Source organism: Cylas formicarius, unplaced genomic scaffold (assembly GCF_029955315.1).
Source record: "Cylas formicarius isolate icCylForm1 unplaced genomic scaffold, icCylForm1.1 PGA_scaffold_4__25_contigs__length_36172078, whole genome shotgun sequence".
In the NCBI taxonomy this organism is placed as follows: Eukaryota; Metazoa; Arthropoda; class Insecta; order Coleoptera; family Brentidae; genus Cylas; species Cylas formicarius.
The window spans coordinates 24188646-24207907 of NW_026844334.1; the positions used below are offsets into that span (position 1 = coordinate 24188646).

At 32.3% G+C, this 19262-nt stretch overlaps 2 protein-coding genes and 1 pseudogene across 5 annotated transcripts; 1 reads left to right on the top strand and 2 right to left on the bottom strand.

Annotated features, from left to right (window-relative positions):
- The first annotated feature begins 1299 nt into the window (after positions 1-1299).
- On the top strand, positions 1300-7262 carry LOC132700869 (odorant receptor 49b-like). Of its 4 annotated transcripts, none has more exons than XM_060668443.1 (5): positions 1300-1322; positions 4788-4887; positions 4939-5043; positions 6914-7069; positions 7125-7262. In XM_060668443.1, exons 2-5 carry the CDS (start codon positions 4810-4812, stop codon positions 7182-7184), a joined length of 399 nt encoding a protein of 132 aa, XP_060524426.1. In that variant the 5' UTR covers positions 1300-1322; positions 4788-4809; the 3' UTR covers positions 7185-7262. The 4 variants fall into 4 exon arrangements, with proteins under 4 accessions (XP_060524426.1, XP_060524427.1, XP_060524425.1 ...); XM_060668444.1 differs by lacking the exon at positions 1300-1322 and adding an exon at positions 4180-4238; XM_060668441.1 differs by lacking the exon at positions 1300-1322 and adding an exon at positions 4553-4732.
- LOC132701419 (aurora kinase B-like) lies at positions 3098-4571 on the bottom strand (annotated as a pseudogene).
- On the bottom strand, positions 7220-16089 carry LOC132700868 (prostaglandin reductase 1-like). The gene is made up of 6 exons (XM_060668440.1): positions 15877-16089; positions 14736-14838; positions 14430-14606; positions 13456-13729; positions 10572-10674; positions 7220-7469 (listed from the first exon to the last, which is right to left on the bottom strand). The coding sequence occupies exons 1-6, from the start codon at positions 16067-16069 to the stop codon at positions 7240-7242; spliced, it is 1080 nt and encodes a 359-aa protein (XP_060524423.1). The 5' UTR covers positions 16070-16089; the 3' UTR covers positions 7220-7239.
- Between the last annotated feature and the right edge of the window lie 3173 nt (positions 16090-19262).

The following is a 19262-nucleotide window of genomic DNA, read 5'->3' on the forward strand; positions in this document are numbered from 1 at the left end:
ATCATTACAAAAGAAGCTATCAATCAGAATGTTTGAGGGATTTGACTAAATAATGATCCGAAATCAATCTGTTGCTATCAACCCTCGGACTATAACGTTAATTTATTCATAGCCTAAAAAAAGGAAATTATCTTTAGCTTTCAGCAAAGAATACCATAAACGCCGCTACCTAAGGAGATACTAATTGGCTACGGCAAATACATACAGTTGAAATATTTCAAAAATTGCGAACTTTAACATGGTTGGGTCGGTAAGTGTGTAATTCAAAGCTGTTTAGACATTTCCATAGTTTTTGAATTTCAGATTTACAGCTTTTCTTCTATTCTCAATACGGAATTTCTGATTCTTCGTCTGGCTGGTTTAAACCCAAAACCAACGTGGAATGTAAACAGTTTTTATTTTCTCCGTCGTATGGGTCATATTTTAGTCGCCGTTTTGTTTGAGTTCTCTTTGGTGGTTTCAGTCGTCTTGAACATAAGCGATTTCGGTAGAATTATTGACTCATTACTGCATTTACTAGAACAAACCGCCTTCTTAGCAAAGTTACTAATATTCGCGTCCAGCGGCCAACAACTATTGAATTTGGAGAGGAGGACCGACGAATTTTGTAGGGAAACTTTCACAGACCGACAAATGGATGTCTTACGCAAAAATTTGAAGACTACTTTTACGGTGGCCAAAGTTTACCGAACGAACTGCGTGATATGCGTCAGCTTCTTCAGTATTGCCCCGCTCTTTGCTTCGGGTTCCAAATACGTTCTTCCCTTGCCCGGATACGTGCCCTATGATGTATCTAATAACATCACCTACTCAGTAACTTTTTTCGCTCAGGTTCTGTTCTTCAGCACGGCTGCTTATCTTAATTCCAACATCGATATCATTAGTTACAAATTGATTTCAATAGCCACTTCCTTTTTCGAAATTTTAAGTGATAAAGTCGGCAAAGTCACTTTCACATCACATGAAGTTGAGAAGCAGACATTTAAAGAACACATAAAATTTCACGTAAAACTGTTACGGTAAGTAATAATAGTAATAATATATTTGAAATGCGGCAATAATGTTAGGTCCATGGAGTCATGGGAAGTATTCCGTATTTCCATATTCTAAATTTCCTTGTGATATATCTGAAAACTTCAATTTACTTTTCTTGGTTCACTGTATTACCAAAAATTTAGCTTATGAAACCTAAAGTCACTACCATCTGCACCAAAACGAAATTAGGAGACCGAATATTTCAAGCTTGCTTCAGCGAAAACCACATTCCCTCACCTCACTTTGGACATATTATCTCCAGATGGTTTATGATCTCCAAGCTATGGGTATGTGTTGCATTACTAATTTTATAAATTCATATCTCGCAAAACAATTTCTTTCATTAGTAGTGCAAAAAGAATTTCGCTACCACTAGTTTAATATGTCCAGATATGAAAGAAACTGATTAAGCGGTCTGATTTTTTTGTTCGCTAATAAAACAAATGCGTGCAAATTAATTTGTAGTACCAACATTGCTAATTTCATAAATTCAAACCGCAACTAAATAACTACTAAGCAACAAATTTATCGTTAGTTCTTAATGAATACAAATTACAAAAGAAAGTGACTCGCCAGTGCAACAACTTTGTCTTTCAGCACCGCGAAATGTTCTTGTTTTGTCAAACTCACTGACATACTTGCGAATTCACTATTTTACGCACATTATTCAGCAAATCATAGATTCATTATTTTGGTTTGGTCGTGATTTTCTCTACATGAGCGACGAAAACTTCAAGTTGATTCTGCTTTAATAACCTTGTATTGTATGAAATTTCGATGATAACATCAGTACCGTGTTGTTGATAATTACAAGCGATCTCTGATTGATTCACAAATATTTTGTTTGTTATGTCTCCAGAAGCAAATCTCTCACACATTTTTATTTGCAACCAAAAAATAATGACAATATGTATCTAAATAAGCATTGCTCGATCGGTGTTTTAGAGATGATCTTTATTTTAACTTTATTCGTTGACCATTTTCCAATTAGAATGTAGACGGCGCGGCAATTATCGCTCCAAAAAAATTAAAAAATAAAACTTTATTTCTTCATTGGCAACTTATAACAGTACTTTTAAAACTATTTTCGCGCATTAATGCTCTCCGGTTATTAACTTACTTTTAGATAAATTGTACCACACAACAAATTTCAGTCGTCAACCGATAAATTAAAGTTAGTTAAAAGCAAACCCGTTTTAGCGGTTCTGTTTGTCATAATGGTCACTTCGTTCTGTGATGTTTCTGACGTAGACTAAATGTATTTGTTATATTCTGTGTGTTCGTGGGATTTCTCTCTCTCTAGACTCGAAATAGTACTAGAACTAAGAACAGAACTGGGAAAGTTTTAATAAAAAACTTTATTTTCGAGATATAACAATGGTCCTTACTAATGACTATCGAATTATCGTCTAAACTATTTTCATACAAATCTAATAATTAACAAGTTAATTGAATAATATCAACTATATTAACAAATCTTGTGTATTTATAGGTTTCGATTGTTTATGCCTACATTTAATAGTATTATCTTATCCTATGTATACATATCAGATATCAGTTATGTCTATAACTTTAGACCCAAAAATGAACAAGTCGCTTTCAGGCATGAGCAGTAAAATTACATTTTTTTAGTTTTGTACATCTTGTAATCTTTCGGGCTCAAATTCAAATGCTCGAAATGACGTTTTTCGCGTGAGATGCGTTGTTGCCTGAGAAACCGGAGCGTGTTCTTCAGTAATTTCATTTGAAAATAATCCCCATAGAAGTGAAAGTTTTAGCATGTAGCAAATATTTTTTTAACTTTTTTATTAATAATTATTTTTATTATTTTTTATTTGTTATTAATAGTAATTTTCTGTGTGTGTGTGGATTGGAATTTTTTACGTGCTAAGGTCTAAATCAAAATTAAAAAACTCATAATTAAAAATGGTTTCAGGAAAATATTTAACTTTACTTGACTTCTTTTTTGTCCTGTATTACTCAAGGATATTTCAGGATATCTGATAAAAATATTCTCTTCTCGCCTTTAAATAATACAAGCTGCAAGAATATTGTGGGTACTTTTTATTAAAAAGAATATCCCTACCTACATTTGTTATTAAATATTTTGCCCCAGCTGAGAAAAACCTTCAAACTTCATGTTGCCCGATTTGATTTGTTGAAAGGTGTCCTCCTAACCATTTCCTTTAAGCGGAGTATATCCATGAAGAAATTCGTAATATAATATCTCTTGAATAGGTATCGCGGTTGACCAGTTAAATACTTAATTAACCAGAGATGGGGTATCTACCTATACACCAGTTATCCACATGGTGATTGTAAACTTTGATATCAACTATCTCAGGAGGTAACTATTCCAAAGTTCCACACATGGTATTGCGGTTTAGTGATGGTCAGTGAACTGACCAGCCAAAATCTGCTAGTTTAACGTCATTCGTTATGGTCAGTAATAAATTCTCGGGTTTGAGATTCCTGTGCATCACTTGGTTTTGATGGCAGTATTCCAAAGCATCAGCCACTTGATATTTACATATTGCCGATCTAAAATAAAACAAATATCGATACCGTTATTTTTGCCAATTCTGAGGATCACATCAACTGTCACTCACTGAGTGTATTTCTGCTGTTTTAAAAAAGATACTCAAAAACTAATGACCCAAAAAAATTGCATGTAAGACATTGCATTCATAAATGGAGTAGAGGGAAAAATATTCATGGTGATTTTACACATTTACATTTGCAAAAAAATGAAGTTAATGGGCCAGTTTTGTTAAGTGAAATATCCTTGTAAATCCTGCTTTAAAAAAATTGAAATATAATTTTCTTCACTTTCTTTAAAATATTTCACCCCAAAATCCAATTTCTTGTCATATTAACAAGCTAACAATCGTTACTCACATTGGTTGATAAAATCTTTGCCCGCAAGTTCTAAAATGATGTAAATCCTATGTGAATCATGGAACCAAGAAAGCAGTTGGTTTGGATGCCTAAAAACGTTTATTTTAGTCGCTCTTATATTATATGTATATGCAGAACGATTTTACTGTAAATTATCGATGGTCATTTAATTGTGCTACATTTTCAACTTTTAAGATTAAGACTTTATTTTCTACAAGAACCATTTGGTAGAAAATGTACCCCTGTTAACAAGAAGAGGTATCTATTACATGTATGGTGGTAGCCCAGCACACCTCAGCCTAGAGGTGGGTTTTTATCATTGGCCGTCTCAATCACCAGATTTAAATCCCATTGTTTATTTTATCTGGGCATATCTAAAAGGATTAGTCGAAATTAAGTATATTCTAGCGTAATTCTAATAAATTCTTCTATCGAAATTTATGTTTTTTCATGTCCAAGTTTTACAACTATTTTTAAATAATATAAAAATATTCAGAATGCGTTTTTATAAATGATAGTAATACTCACGTAATATTTTATTGTTCTATCTATTTTCTTTTTTAAGATAAAAGATAAAAACATTATATCTCAGCTCTATTTGTAGCGCGTTATCTCTCACAACTTTTATATGATTGTAATTACCCTTTATTTTATACTAGGAATCGTTGCCTCTAGTTTTTCGCGTTTCCTTTGTCTGTCTAGTTGCTGATTTGTTGCTTAAAGTCTGCGAATTATATAAAATTAAAATTATACTAACCCCCTAGATTTCGGTGTGCCAAGAATATATATTTTTGCAGAGGTTATTAAGTTTTACTGCGTGTTGCAGTTAACTTGTGCACTGTTTATGATTTTAGATTTGTACAGGACATCGAACACATGTATACCACCATAATTTTTGTCCAAGTTGCCGCCAGTGTGATTGTGATTTGCTCCACTACTTTCGAAATCGTTATTGTACGTATAAAAACTGAGTATACTGTAATAGTAGGTACAACTTAATTTCAGTTTCCCATTGGAAGCGGAGAATTTATCAGAGCATTTACATATTTGAACTCAATGCTCGCGCAGGTCGCGATGTATTGCTGGTTCGGACATAATCTGAAAACTTTGGTAAAATCGACTTGAGCCATAAATTAATCCTCGATTGCGGCTTTATGTATAACACGTAGACGATGCGTTTTGCTGATTAAGTGAACAATTAGCTGTTTCTCGAACTTTGTTTGCTTACCCGGATGGTGCATACAAATTTAGCGCAAAGAGCTAAGCAGTCAGCTGCTTGATTATCATAATGCTCACTAATGGGCGTTCGAACTCAGAAGCGATAATCGCAGGTTACCAAAACTTCAAATAGCGAATCTTCTCCACAATCTGCAAATGAGTATTAGGAATATTAACGACTAACGAACTCATGAAAAATGATACATTTTACTTTTTCCATTTCAAGTTCAATCGATCAAGCGATATAACAACAAATTTCCAACTACTACAATATTAAACTGCATGAAGTTTGCTTCATTGAATTTAGTGGTTGTCTTGACCCAACTGACTACATGATTTTAAATGCGAAATTTTGTAACTGATCTGAACAAAATTGATCAATAATAAGAAAACTTGGTCGGTTAACATTAATTAAAAATTTAATTTAAAAATCTCATCCATTCTAGTGAGTATCTAAGGAAACTGTACATTTCAAAGTTTTCCTTGCTATCTTAAAACACAATTAAATAATTAAAACTTCAATTCAATTAAAATTAAATTCCTTTTTCCTTATTATTTCCTGGGAAAACTTTAATACTCAAGATTAAATTAATATATTTTTTTAACTCTCATTTGCAAGGTTGCATTTTTGTAGATTACTTTGTTGAGTGTTGAATTATGGACTGCGTCTTACGTTATCTTATGAATGTTCTAATTTCCTAATATATATCTATATAGTTTTGTGTTATCAAAAAAAAAAAAAAACGCCTTCTTGTAGATGCTTTACGTAGAATTCATTGGCGTGTACAAAAGAATTTTTGGTTTACTTGCCCAACCAAGAAGTTCTCGTCTTGAAAGATTGCCATTTACACTTAGCAGAATACAAGGTGTTTGTGTGTGTTATCGTATGTCACTGAAAAGAGAAAAATTAGCACTTTTTAATTTACTTAAAAAATACGGGGTGTGCTATTAAAAAAATGGTTGGAATTAAAATTAAAAAATGCCAATACCCAAATATGAGTTGCGTTATTAAATTTCTGATAAAAAAGTAGTCCAATGATATCCAACTTGGAAATATTTAATGGTTATTAAGATTCTTTATATCGGACAGCCGAGTAGCGATGCATCATGGACATTTACTTCAATGAGAAAACGCTATAATATTTATATCTAAACAGTGAAGTGAAAAGTCGTGTATTTAAAAGAGATCCTGGTGGTTCGGAGTGAACTCTATAAATTTTTATTGATATCAACGATAATAAAGTTTGTAGGTGCGTGTAAAAATATATAAATATATAATATTTATATGTTTATTAAATTTTATTATATAAATATATTCACCATCCACGAATATTAAATGTTTATGATCTATTTTGCTTATTAAAATAAAATTTCGTTTACTTTCTCCTACCTAAATTGATCTAAAACCAAACTATTGAATTAGCATAAGTTATTGATGAGTCGTTCTTTTGTATGTATAGCGTGTTATTATGTAGTCTTTGATTCCTAGATAGATAGAAGCTTAAAACTAACGAATCCAAAAATATACTTCCCTTTTATGAATTTTCTGGATCCCAGTTTGTTTTGTTTTTAACTGCATCAATCGCAAATTCTGCTGAAGTTTTTCATTTACATTTTTATTGTTTCTTTTTTAAAAAGAAATTATATTTAATAATAACACGTTTATCCCACCATTGTCTCTTTAAAATAACTCGGTTTATTGTATTTTTATTTTATTTTATTTAGTTTATTATAGTATATGCAATAGTTATAAAAATTTCAGAGCGAAAATGTTGGCACCGCATGTTATATGTCAACGTGGTACCTTACAGATAAATATTTTCAACGGTCAATCATTCCGTTCATGGAAAGGGCAAAGAGGCCAGTCGTCTTGACAGCTGCCAAGCTGCTTCCGTTAACACTAAACTCACTAATGATGGTAATGGAACGGACATTGAAGCTCCCGATATGGGAGAATAATCTGCTATTTTTAGATTTTACGTTCTTCGTATTCGTTTTTAGCGGTGCTACGACACATTTACGGAGACAAATAGGGTAACGGCGACACAAGGACAGAAAAATAAAAGACAGTGGTTAATTTTTTATTGCTCAAGCTTTGACAATCGCTTTTCCAATATTACCGCCCCTTAGCATGTCCGTAAAAGCGACGAACATATTTTCAAAACCTTCCGTGACAGTTTCGTTGTATTTAAGTTTTCCCTCTTGTATCCATTTCAAATTTTGCGCTACTGCCTCGTCCCAACGATGGTACCAACTGCGCGATTGAAATCCTTCTATTTTAAGTTCCTTGGCTACCAAAGGAAAGTAAATAGGAGTCACTGAAAATAAAAACCGTCATAAAACAAAGATTCAGAACTATTCAAAATAAACTACTCCTTAAACTCTCGAATTATTAGATACACTAGTATCGATAACAACTGTCTTTATTAAATAGCGAAGATAATGATTTATTGTACTTAAGCCTGAGTTTGTTTAAAACCAAAATTTTGAATTTTCTTCTAATACTTTGTATTAACTTTAGAAATATCTTCTTAATTTTTCTGTAATTTTGTATGTTTAGTACGAGCTATCCTGTAATTAGACAGCCTCGTCTGCCTATTGGATTTTCAAAAAAAAAATAAATAAAGATCATGGAAGTGTGAAATTTGTATTGTATGTATTGTATTGATTATTGATAAATTTATGTACTTGTCTGTGTATTAGATTCTTTTAAAATTTTGTCTTTTTTGATTTCATCAAAATAATAAAATATCGCGTCGCCTTATTTTAGTCTACTGTTTAATTTATTTTATAAATTTTAACGCCGTCATAAGGTGATTTATTAACTAATTTCATTACTCTATGAAAAAATTAACAGATTTAAATATTGTTACACTTACAAAAATTAAATTCAGAACCGTTCAGTAGTTGACCATGGTAGTTTCTTATCATTCATCAGAAAGTTGGTCACATAAATAATAAAACAATATTAACATTTTATTGGTGCCAACTTACATACGTCAAAATGAAATGAAAACTTGTCTTCAGAAAATTTTCATTTCATTTATGAGTTAAAAAATGTACAAAATGTGCTTATCAAAAACAACTCTCAAAATGGTTTTTCTAGAACTAGAGTAGGAAATCTGATATTTGGAACCAGTGTGTGCTTTATCTTGGAAAAGCCCCTTTTTTATAGTATAAAATTTCTAGTATTTGTTAAATGCTTCAAATACATGACAGTCGAGGTGTATGGTTGAATAACACATTATGCTTAGTTGTTTTCGAACCCATAGGTTCCGACGGCTTCACCTTGTATCCTTCTAGTAGAATCATCATAAATTTTATTACTTAAAGTGTACTATGAGGGAATGACACTCAATCTGTTAGTAACCTTTTTGAATAACGTTTTCAAGAAACAAATTTTGTTTTCTACGACGCAAACTGGCACTCACAGTCGATTTTGTTTGGGCACGTACGGAGTGGGTGACGAATGTGTGACAAAGTTCATGTGTAGAACGCTATACTTTTTTTATAAAGCTCATACCAAATAAACTTTAAAGTTAAGTTTGTCCACTGTCTGTGGACGAAACAGTATTACTTATTTGAAGAATTACAAAAAACTATTATAAGCGACATATTGGAGGAGATGGTCAAACTCAACATGCTTTTAAAAATGTATCAAGAAGCACTACAAACTGTGTGGGAAAATTCTATTTAATATACAGAAGAAATAATTTACAAGTGGTATAACGGTAGTGATTCTAGTGCTCCGTTTAATTATTAATATTTATCGGTACTGAAAATGACCATATAAAATCTAGTTGTTAATCTGTATAAAGTCAAGCTTTCAACAATTGCTTATAACGTAATTAACAAACGTTTACATGTTCACAATATTTAGATTAAAAGAAAATATGTGAATAACGGTAACATTTATGTTGACGTTCTAAAGTGACCCTTTGGTGGCAAGCATGATCAGTGCATAATGGGGTACTTGAGAGTAGGGAAGTAGAAACAAATTTTTTTGTTAGTTCTTTCATAAAATTCATGTTGTGACGCAAAAGGCATTTAGGCAATATACCAGTGGTTACTATCTCAACCATATAACCTGGGAGAAAATGATTCTTGATAGGGACAATAAATAATTAGCGTGTGAAGTTATAATGGAAAAAAAATTAAAATTTGAAAACCAGATTCGATATATTTGAGCGTTCTTTGGAAATCTACAATATCCGCCTACGATCTGTTATATACACATGAAATGACACTTTGGAATTCAAACCGCCAAGTTCATTACAAACTTCACAGTATTGCCGCATTTTTGGTATCAATCTTTGTAATAGCAATATCGAAAAACACATTTTTACTTTGAAAAAGTCACTTCTCCCACAGAAAAAATACAAAGCAGATAAATACTAGAAATACGTATAATCGAGTTTGAAAACTTTATATTTCCGAAAGCTTTTTTTCGTTGTACTGTTGTCGCATTCAAATAAGACATTTGGAATATTTGTTATTTTAAGGGCAATGTTTAACGAAATATTTTGTAAACGTATATTGAGTTAAATTTCTAATTTACCTGATTTACGCCGGCGATATTTAGCACCGGCAACATTGTCTCAGCCTGTCAAAATATTATACCTCTACTGTTCTTTCGTTCCGCATTAATTGAAAGTTTTTCGGTTAATGGTTCCCCCCTCAGTTTTATTTAATTCTTCTGATCAATAACGTTTTTTACATTTCTTTAGCCTTAGGTTTTGTTTTTGCTTATGACTATTAAGAATATCAGCATGTTATAATAATGAACAAGAATTAATTAATTAGAGAAATAAACTGAGACTAAACCAAGACAAGAGAACAGTGTTGCCCTTAATGTTGGACGTAGACTGTCCACATCTACGTCCAACATCGGAGATGGAAGGACCTCTGAAGAAGCTCGCCACTCGTGCTAGCGAAACGTTAGGAAGTAATTCCAACCGACGACGGCCTTTAAACCCGAATCAAGATAATAGCTTATCAACGGGCCGCGAAAGCCTTAACCAATTTATCAGTGTTGCCCTTCTTAGTTAATTGGGATATTCGAAAGAAAGGCCATTCTCTACCGGAAACCAGAACCTAAAACGTCCTGAGACTCGGACTCCCCAAATCTAAACGACCGCGACTTAGATAAAAGTTATGATACAAGGGTAAAAGGGTCCTTTTATTTGGCCAGTTAGGGGGTTTTCGAAATAGAACTAAGTAAAATCCATGTAATAAACATTAAGCTAACGCGTCGCCGCTATAAATTCTAGCGTTTGAGATATACGCACGACGCAAAACTTTTACTGTGGAATACGGAAAGATTTAAGGGAGAATGCCTTTCATTAATGGGGATTTGGACGACGGCGATTGGTGCAAAAAAAAAGAATAATCGAGATAAAAAAATACACATTCTTCCTTACCTTTTTGACCACCATCGTTGTATTCCGAAATTGATCCGCACGCTGAAACTCGTCCGTGGGGATTCAGCTGATAAATAACCGTTGAGCTTATTTCACCGCCAACCTAAACGAAACAAATATATCATAAAATTCGAATTCTGCGGTAGAACTTGGTTTAGTTTTGGTAGAACGTGATTTATTTTAAATTGCAAACGGAAATGTGGCAACATTTTATTGAATCAACAGTCAACTGGATTTAAACTGGGTATGGTCTGTTCATAGATATAAGAAAGTGACCAATTGCTTTTGAATGGGATTATCCAAGGGTGATCATTAACATACAATGCAACAATATTATTACCTAAAGTTTCGGAATTTAAATTCAGTTAAAATTGTGCTCCGTAATAGAAAATAATTTTATACCTACCTGTATATACCTGTGTATATTCTTTGGTTTGTATACTACTTAGTTTAAGTTAAGATCAGTAATCATTCTTATTTCGTGTGTAATACAGCGTGTGTTAAATCGTGTGCGAATTATGCAAAATATGTGCGAGTCTAGTGCATCTCAGGAGATGCTCCCGCCCAAATATAGAAACACTATTCAATCATTCTATCATCAACTGTATTGAAAATTGTGAATAATCCCATTTCAACGAGGAAAAAAAGAAGCGATGCTGACATTTTCTCAAGTGTAGATGAAAATGATCAAGATATAATACGGCGTAAAATTTACCAGTTATATGAGGAACTAGGCATGCCTGCATTAGATATCTTAATTCGGAGGCTTGAAAAAGATGAAACCGATGTTAAATGTGGCGGAACTACCTTATGGAAGTGTATTCAACACATGGGTTTTAGATTTAAAAAAATTGACAAAAGGCAAGTTTTGGAATATCTAGAAAAAATTAGGATTTACAGAGAACAACAAAGGCCCATTATTTACTTGGATGAAACCTGGTTCGACACTTATGATACCCCGGAAAAGAGTTGGGTTGACTCAAATGATAAGTGTAAAACAAACGCGTCATCAAAAAGAGGTAAAAGAATAACTATTTTGCATGCTGGCTCTAAAGATGGTTGGATTCCAAATGGACTTTCTCTGTCTGCGAAAAATATTCAAGATTCTTCTCTGGAATTACCATGAAGACACCACCGCTGATTTATTTGAAAGTTGGTTTAAAAACAAACTAGTTCTAAACATTCCTCCTAACAGCGTAATGGTAATGAACAATGCAAGTTATCACAGCAGACAGTTGACTAAAACCCCTTCCTCATGTGACACAAAAGCAACAATCCAAATTCCAATCCAAAAATTTATTTGCACGAAGATTATACCAAAAAGCAATTAATTGAGGTTCTACAAAGCTTGAACCTACAAAAGGAATACGTCTGTGATAATTATGCAAAAAATCTAGGGCATACAGTTTTAAGGCTTCTCCCTTACCACTGCATATTTAATCCCATTGAACATGTTTGGCACCAACTGAAATCTGCCATTCGTTGTAACAATGTTTTTCTCCGTGTTACCTCCAATGTCCTCAAATCGTATATCCATATTGCAAATGATATAGAACAAATAATAATTAGAACATGCGATGATAGCGATAGTGATACTGATATATTATGTGAATAATTTTCTGTATAGGGATCTTATGTAGGTTCCAGAGGTGCAGCCAGTTTTCTTTTGACGTTCTTATATAAACTAAACTTGTGTATTTTATAATGTATATATATCTTTTAACAATCGTATAATATATAAATAAATATATAACACATAAAAACTATTTCAAATACAAAGCATATATCTTTACTTTAGTAATATTTTCTTACATAAGCTATACAATTTATTACAACAAGTTAGAAACCTGTCAAATTAAAGTTGTATGTGCATGATTGTACGGGCATCAATAATACATCTCTAATATATCAAATTTCTCATAATTGTTATATTTTGGGTTAACATGACGTTGACATGACAAGAAAAGTATATTAGGACCAAACAAAAAAAATCAAATCTTTCCTATATGTTACATATTTTTGAAAAGTTCATAACACGTCTATTACAATACGTAGAGAGTCTTCCACTGAAAAAACAAATGTTTAGTTTGAATACAAAAATTTGTGAGTTTCAGAAGAAAACTGAATACATTACTGGATTTTATTACGTAAACTCAAAATCGAACTATAAAGGGTGCCCTAAAAACGCAAAAATTCGAGATAGCTATGACATTTCTGTTTGTGGCACTTTGCATTTCATAAAAGTCGTAATTGGTTTAGCTTTATTAATATGGAAAATGCGAAGTAAAACCATTAAAAATTGAACACATTATATATATTTAGGCAAATATTTTAATATAATTTATTATTATTTTTTATTTAAATAATTTTGAGTTTTTTTTTTTGAAATAATACTTCTAAAAAAATACGTATTGCTATTTTCGGAGCAACATGTTTTCTAAAAATATTTTGGAATTTCTAGATTTCTAGATTTCAATTTGTATGCATGTTGTTTTTTTTAGAAATCAGATTACTATAAATTTTATTTTTTACAAATATTGTAAATATTGGAAATATCTGTAACCAATTTTGGTTAGATTGTGTTCACTGTGGGGGTAAAGCGACATTTTTTTCAAGTCGAAAGAAGAAATGTAGGATTAAGTTTTGAGGAGTTTCAATACCCTGTTATAACTATCTATATAAATATGTTCTTAATCATAATCATCATAAAATTTGACATTTAAACTTGCAAGGAACACCCTGTACTTCAAAAATTTGTTCTAATAAGTCTAAAGCTACCATTCTGTAAGTTTTAATGTCGAGAAGCTAATTTATTTCGTTAATGTTTTTGTAATTCCATTTTTCCATAATTATTTACTCTGACGTGGATATCGATAATACTTACATTATCAAAATAGTAGTCAACTCCTTCGGGGGCAAATTCTTGCAGCGTCGTTTTCACGTCTTGCGTTTTATAGTTAATAAAACGATCAAATTTCAATTCCTCCGTCAGCCACTTGCCTTTCTTGTCTGAACCGGCTATACCGATAACTTTGCAGCCTTTAATTTTCGCTATTTGACCGACAATGCTCCCTACTGCACCCGCCGCCCCCGAGACCACTACCGTTTCTCCAACTTTCGGTTGTGATATTTCGAGAAAGCCGATATATGCAGTGTGGCTAAAAAGTAATTAGGTACTATGAAACAATAATATTCCCTTCCATCTTTTCCACTATAATTTTTTGGCAGTATTACATAGGAGTAGTATTGTACCTATGATGATTGTCAAGAGTCCCGAGAGTGGCAAGTAGATAGGCAGGAAGTTTTGGTTAGTTTAGTTTAGTTAGTTAACATTAGAATTGTAGTTACTTTCCGGTAGAACAAATTAGTAATACTGCGCTTTCTAAAAATGAGAAAATTATTATTCTTAAGGTGTTCAAAGCTCTTCGCCACCAAAACTCTACATTCAAAGATGCAAAAATAGTTGAAATGTTTTCGGATATCACGACTTCATCAGGTCGCCAAAGAGACCTACAGCAAGAAAAGAAACTGTAATAAATTAGGGTAAAAACACTGCCATCAGAAAAATAATACACTAGTTTTAGTTAAAAAAATATTTTGAAATTGCCTTTGTTTCTTTGCATCTCCAAATTTAATTCGGAAAGCGTTTTAATTTTTGATCCCCTACTCTAAACTACCGAATTAAGTACCGATAAAATGTATACAAAGTGTCACTTCAGTAAGGCGCCAGCCACCACTTCAGAAGTTTCAGGAATATGAGTCACAGGTTTGAGGACGATCGGATGTTTTTGGTGGATTTTAGCCACGGATCGTATTTTGGCGTTTGCTGGTTAACGAATGGACTGGGTATAAACCTACCCAGTATGTCCCAGTACACCAAGCCCCAACGACAAGGGTAAGCCACCATAGTCTGGTAGTATTTTGATCGGAAAAGGATCCTTCGAAACTCCGTCCGAAATAGTGTGCGATCTCCACCCAAATGAGGCCAGTACGTGTTGGCCCTTAGGAAATTTCGAATTTTTGCTGTCTTTTATTCTAAAATTAATTCAAAGAGTTCACATAATTTAGTTACTTTTGTTAAAACTGAAAAATAATTAGTGCAAAATTAAATTATTATTTATTATTATTTAATTTGATTTTTATTATATTGAGGTAAATACTTACACTGCTATTTGTCTGCCATAAAATGTCTTGTTGAGTGGTTGCCAGGGCGCGTATTTTCTCATATAAGGGTCAACGCTCAAGTACACGGCCTCGGCCAAAAATTCTAACAAAAACCACAGAAAATGTTTTGAATTTGGAAGAACGCGAAGTTATCATGCAAAGTATCTGAGTATAACAAAAATATTTCACAGAATTCATAAACTCGTTTGTTGATTTACCCAATTAAATTAAATATAATTAATTAATAGGAATTTGAAAGAGCAGAAAGTTTTTGACACAGCAGTGTTATGAGATAATTAAGCAGACGGCAAGAAGACGGCAAAAATAAGACTTGCAAAAGGTATTAAATTATTGATATCGTGCAGTTAGAAGAAATTTGGTTAAAAATAATGGAGGACGGAAATTTCCTGGATTGAATTGCATTTGGGTATCAGTGGCTTTGCTTATTCCACCAGTTTCTAAAGGTTGTATTTCCAAACAAAGTAGTGTCAGTTTATTTTACTAATAAAATAAATCAAAGAAAGTTGGTAATATGCAAGGTTCCGGCAAAAGAGCTGCAATTCGCACTATTTCGAGACAAATCAATAAACAAAATTCTCGTTATAAAAGCGTCTTTCAAATACAGAGTAGAAGCTTTCTCTATGTCGATATTACTTATTACTTAAACAATACACTAAAAAGAAACAGTTCTAGTCTTTCGTGTAGGAAGACTTGAAAAATCTTACTTCTAGTTAACTTGAGATGAAGAAATTATCTACGAATAAATAAAATTTGGATCAAACGGAATAAAAAAAATGAGAGACAATAAAACTTAAGTAAAAAATTTATTGCGTCATTTCGTATTTTTGGGAATGAGTGTATTTCAATGAATTTTAAGCAACTATTAGGTATTTTGCAAAATTTTAATAAATATCCAAAGTTTTACTTTAGGACGGGTGAAATATCAACGTGTTCTTGATGGTATGCAAAGATTACAAAATAATTTATTTTTAAATCATCTTCGCCACATAAGAATTACTTGAGCAGGTATCAAAGGAGCTTATCGTGCGGCCGTGACCTTGAGAATACAATAAAAATATTTCAGCTTTGGATATTTTTGAGGCAAATACTTAATCTCATAAATCCGATCGTTTTAAAATACCTCCATCCTTAATAGCTGGCAGTTCTTCCTCTTCGAGCACTAGATCGCCATCTTTAGGAAATCCGTCGAAGTGTTTTTTGTATACAAAGTGTTTTGCGCGTACCATAATTGTGGAAATATAACTTAATTTACTGGCACACGCTGCTCGAATGTTACTACTAATCCCGATGTGCGCGAGCTTGTGGTTATTCATGTTTGCATGACGGTCACATGACTACCACTCTCGAAAACAACAGTAAAGTGGAACGTTACTATCAATCATTATCACGAGATCGCGCTACCATGCATGCATGCTATGGTTCTCCAAAAAAAGGGAAATTGTGGATTGGCTGTTGATGATTTTGTACAGAACATTTTTGAATTTGCGCTAATTTAATCTTACAGACACCAATATCATTTATTTTTCATAACCTGTTAATTTCTTCTTAAATACATTTCCTTTGTCCAATTTAAACATGTGATTTAATACATATTCAGAAGGTTAATTAAAGTTAAATTACAAGATTGCCGATCGTGTTAAAGTTAAAGTTAAGGTGTGCAAAACAGTACGAACATATTCAGCCTGTGAAGAGTGACGTAACTGTCAGAATTCACAAATGTCAAAATATTAAAAACCTAACCCGTGACTCCGTAAACGCTCGAAGAACGAAAAACGTAATATATTTTTTTTAAACATGCAATAAAGAATGTAGTAACAACGCGTTTCATGAAAATTTATGAAGCCTCGTCGGCTGTAATGGAGTATTTTCAACAGTATAAAGCCATTTTTAAATGTTACATGAAATAATGCAACTTCGAATGCATTACAATGTGCCCTATCAAAACTTTTTAATATTTGTGTGGGTAGTTAGCAAGTGACAAGAGACTGTACATGTTCTACAAACAAACTAATGGATATTTTAACTGACAGCTTGAAATCATTACATGAAATTTCAAACCATTGTTTGCAGATAAATTTTGCCACAATCTTTAGCAAATATGACCCAAAATGAATAAAAAAAGTGAGTAAATTGTTTTTTTTCACACAAGTGAGCGAAAATAAATAACATTGGTGAGTATAATGTTAATGTTTAGTACACTTAAGCAATGTTTTTTATGATATACTTTACTTGTACTAAATACATTTATTTTTTCAATCATTGGATTTTATAAGTTTGAAAGTACAAAAAGCTTTGATATTTTTAAATGAAGACTTGTTTACCTGTCTCTAGATAAAGTGATCAGGCAGTCTGTGTACTCACAATAGTTTTTCCATTTTTCGGGTGAAACCTGAAACAAGGTGTTAAAATCTTAATCTAAAAGTATTATTATTATTTCACTTAAGGAAGTGCTTCAGTCAGTTATATTGTGAAATAATTTCATATTAAAAAAAACTGAGGAACTACCTATGCAGTTTTTCTTCTTGATCCAACTTTGATTGGGTATTGTGGCTCAGCAAGTTCACAGTAATGCGATGCATTGTCCAGTATTATCAATGAGGGTTCATTAAGATTGGGCAACATCGGTTGATTTAACCACCTTTTGAACTAAAAACAAAATACATAAGTTAGTTTTTCCCAAAGCATTTATCTTATGTTTATGTTATCTTTGTTCATAGGTTACAAAAGTCAAATTTTCCCATAAATCACCTTTCAAAATTTTCAGTGTTCGTTGAATCATAGAAGTCCCCCGATTTGCATCCCGATTTAAAAATAAGACTGGTATACTCCACAAAGCCATTTTTAGACTCCTTTACTTTTTTTGGAAGTGTTTGTAGAGAATTGTTTTGCCAGCTTTTTTTTAGACGCTCCTTTACTCTCGTCCAAAAATACTGGATTGAATGAAAAGTCATCATTCTGGTGAATCAAGTAAAATATTAATACCATCGATTTCTTAAAAATTTTTGCGTAGCGATTCTACCGTGTCTCTGTGTTCTCTTACAAGGGAGGAAAAGTAATTATTCAAACAAATGATTTTTTTCTATAGAAAAACCACGAGAAAGTTATTTTGATTTTCGACACAAAGAAGCAGTACGGCGAATTTTTTCATAATTGCTGCGTGCATAGCATAAATTTCGTGTCCTTATGCCATGCTCGTGTCCTTTATAAAGATGTGTTCCGAGTGCTGCGATATGACTGATTTCAATTTTCACTTTATGTTCATGATCGGCTTGAATGCCTCCAGAAACAACCTTATACCCCAAAAATAAATATCTAAGTATAGAGTATCGAGTGAAATAATGCAAGAGTTTTGAAATAAGGGCAGACTTTTTTCACCAAATAGTTGTGGCATTCTGAAACGTTTAATTACCCTCTACATTAAAAAAATATATATTTATTTATTTTAGCAACTATCTGAAAGTCAAAGGTATTGAATCCGCAAAAAATTGACCATACAGTCTCCAGGAAGTAGTAGCAGAAACAGTGATAGTCAGTTTAAGGAATGTACAGGAACTTATTTATAAATAAAACTTAATATGATACTAAGAATACTAAAAAGTATAAAAGAAAAAACTGATTAATTTTATCGACAAAAAATTTAAAAGCCCTCGCAATAACAGTTATAAAATCTGAGAAGTCCTCCAGTAATCTTTCTCGATCCCACCAGTCCCTTATTAAATTTTCTGTATCTTCTACGGATTTGTTGCAGTACTCATTCATAATATGATTTAACGGATCCTTCCAAACAATTTTAATTTGCTCTAATTTAAGATCATCAGCTAAATGTTTTTCGTAATAAGATGAGACATGTTCATACCACATTTCATCTATGGCATATCTTTTTGTTTTTTAAGATGTTACCATTGAAAGGAGTTCTGATTTAAGAATATTTGGTAAATGCTTAATATTATTTTTTTGCTCAGATGAAATAGGTTGTTTAGTTAAAATTATTGAATGAAACGCTGCGTTGTCTAAAATGATGGATCATCCACATTTCGTTTTCTTTTAGCCACTATTTAAATATTTCACAGTTCATATTATCATGACATTCCAAACTTTTTGATGTGGTAGAAAAAAATGAACTTGCATCTGGAATAAATAATGTTGAACAATGAGCAGGCAAAATAATGAACCGTTTTCCCTTGCCACATGTTGTTTACTTCTTAACACGTTTCATTGACTCATCTTGACAAAAATGCCAGTTTTCGTTTAAGGTCTCTTGAAATTATAAGCTTATTCCTATTTTCCAAGTCTAGATAGTATACGTCCGTCTTATTTATCTTATGAATTTTATTTGGGGGGTACAATTAAAAAAAGATAAAAAAAGTAAAACGTTAAAGTTTGTCGTTGATAAATTCCGCACGTTATGATCCGTTTTGACTATACTGCTATATATTTGAAACGTAAGAATAACGGTTTTCTATTTTTGTGTGGAAATAATTTAACAAATGAGATATTTCGTTTTTT

Bases quoted from the DNA above. Each gene is read 5' to 3' on its own strand.
- LOC132700869 (XM_060668443.1), top strand. From the start codon at position 4,810: ATGTATACCACCATAATTTTTGTCCAAGTTGCCGCCAGTGTGATTGTG. The intron at 4,888-4,938 runs GTACGTATAAAA...ACTTAATTTCAG, and splicing joins CTACTTTCGAAATCGTTATT to TTTCCCATTGGAAGCGGAGA. The intron at 5,044-6,913 runs GTAAAATCGACT...TAAAAATTTCAG, and splicing joins GACATAATCTGAAAACTTTG to AGCGAAAATGTTGGCACCGC.
- LOC132700868 (XM_060668440.1), bottom strand. From the start codon at position 16,069: ATGAATAACCACAAGCTCGCGCACATCGGGATTAGTAGTAACATTCGA. The intron at 13,730-14,429 runs GTAGGTTTATAC...ATTACTTTTTAG, and splicing joins GGTGTACTGGGACATACTGG to CCACACTGCATATATCGGCT. The intron at 7,470-10,571 runs GTAAGGAAGAAT...TTTTATTTTCAG, and splicing joins CAACGATGGTGGTCAAAAAG to TGACTCCTATTTACTTTCCT.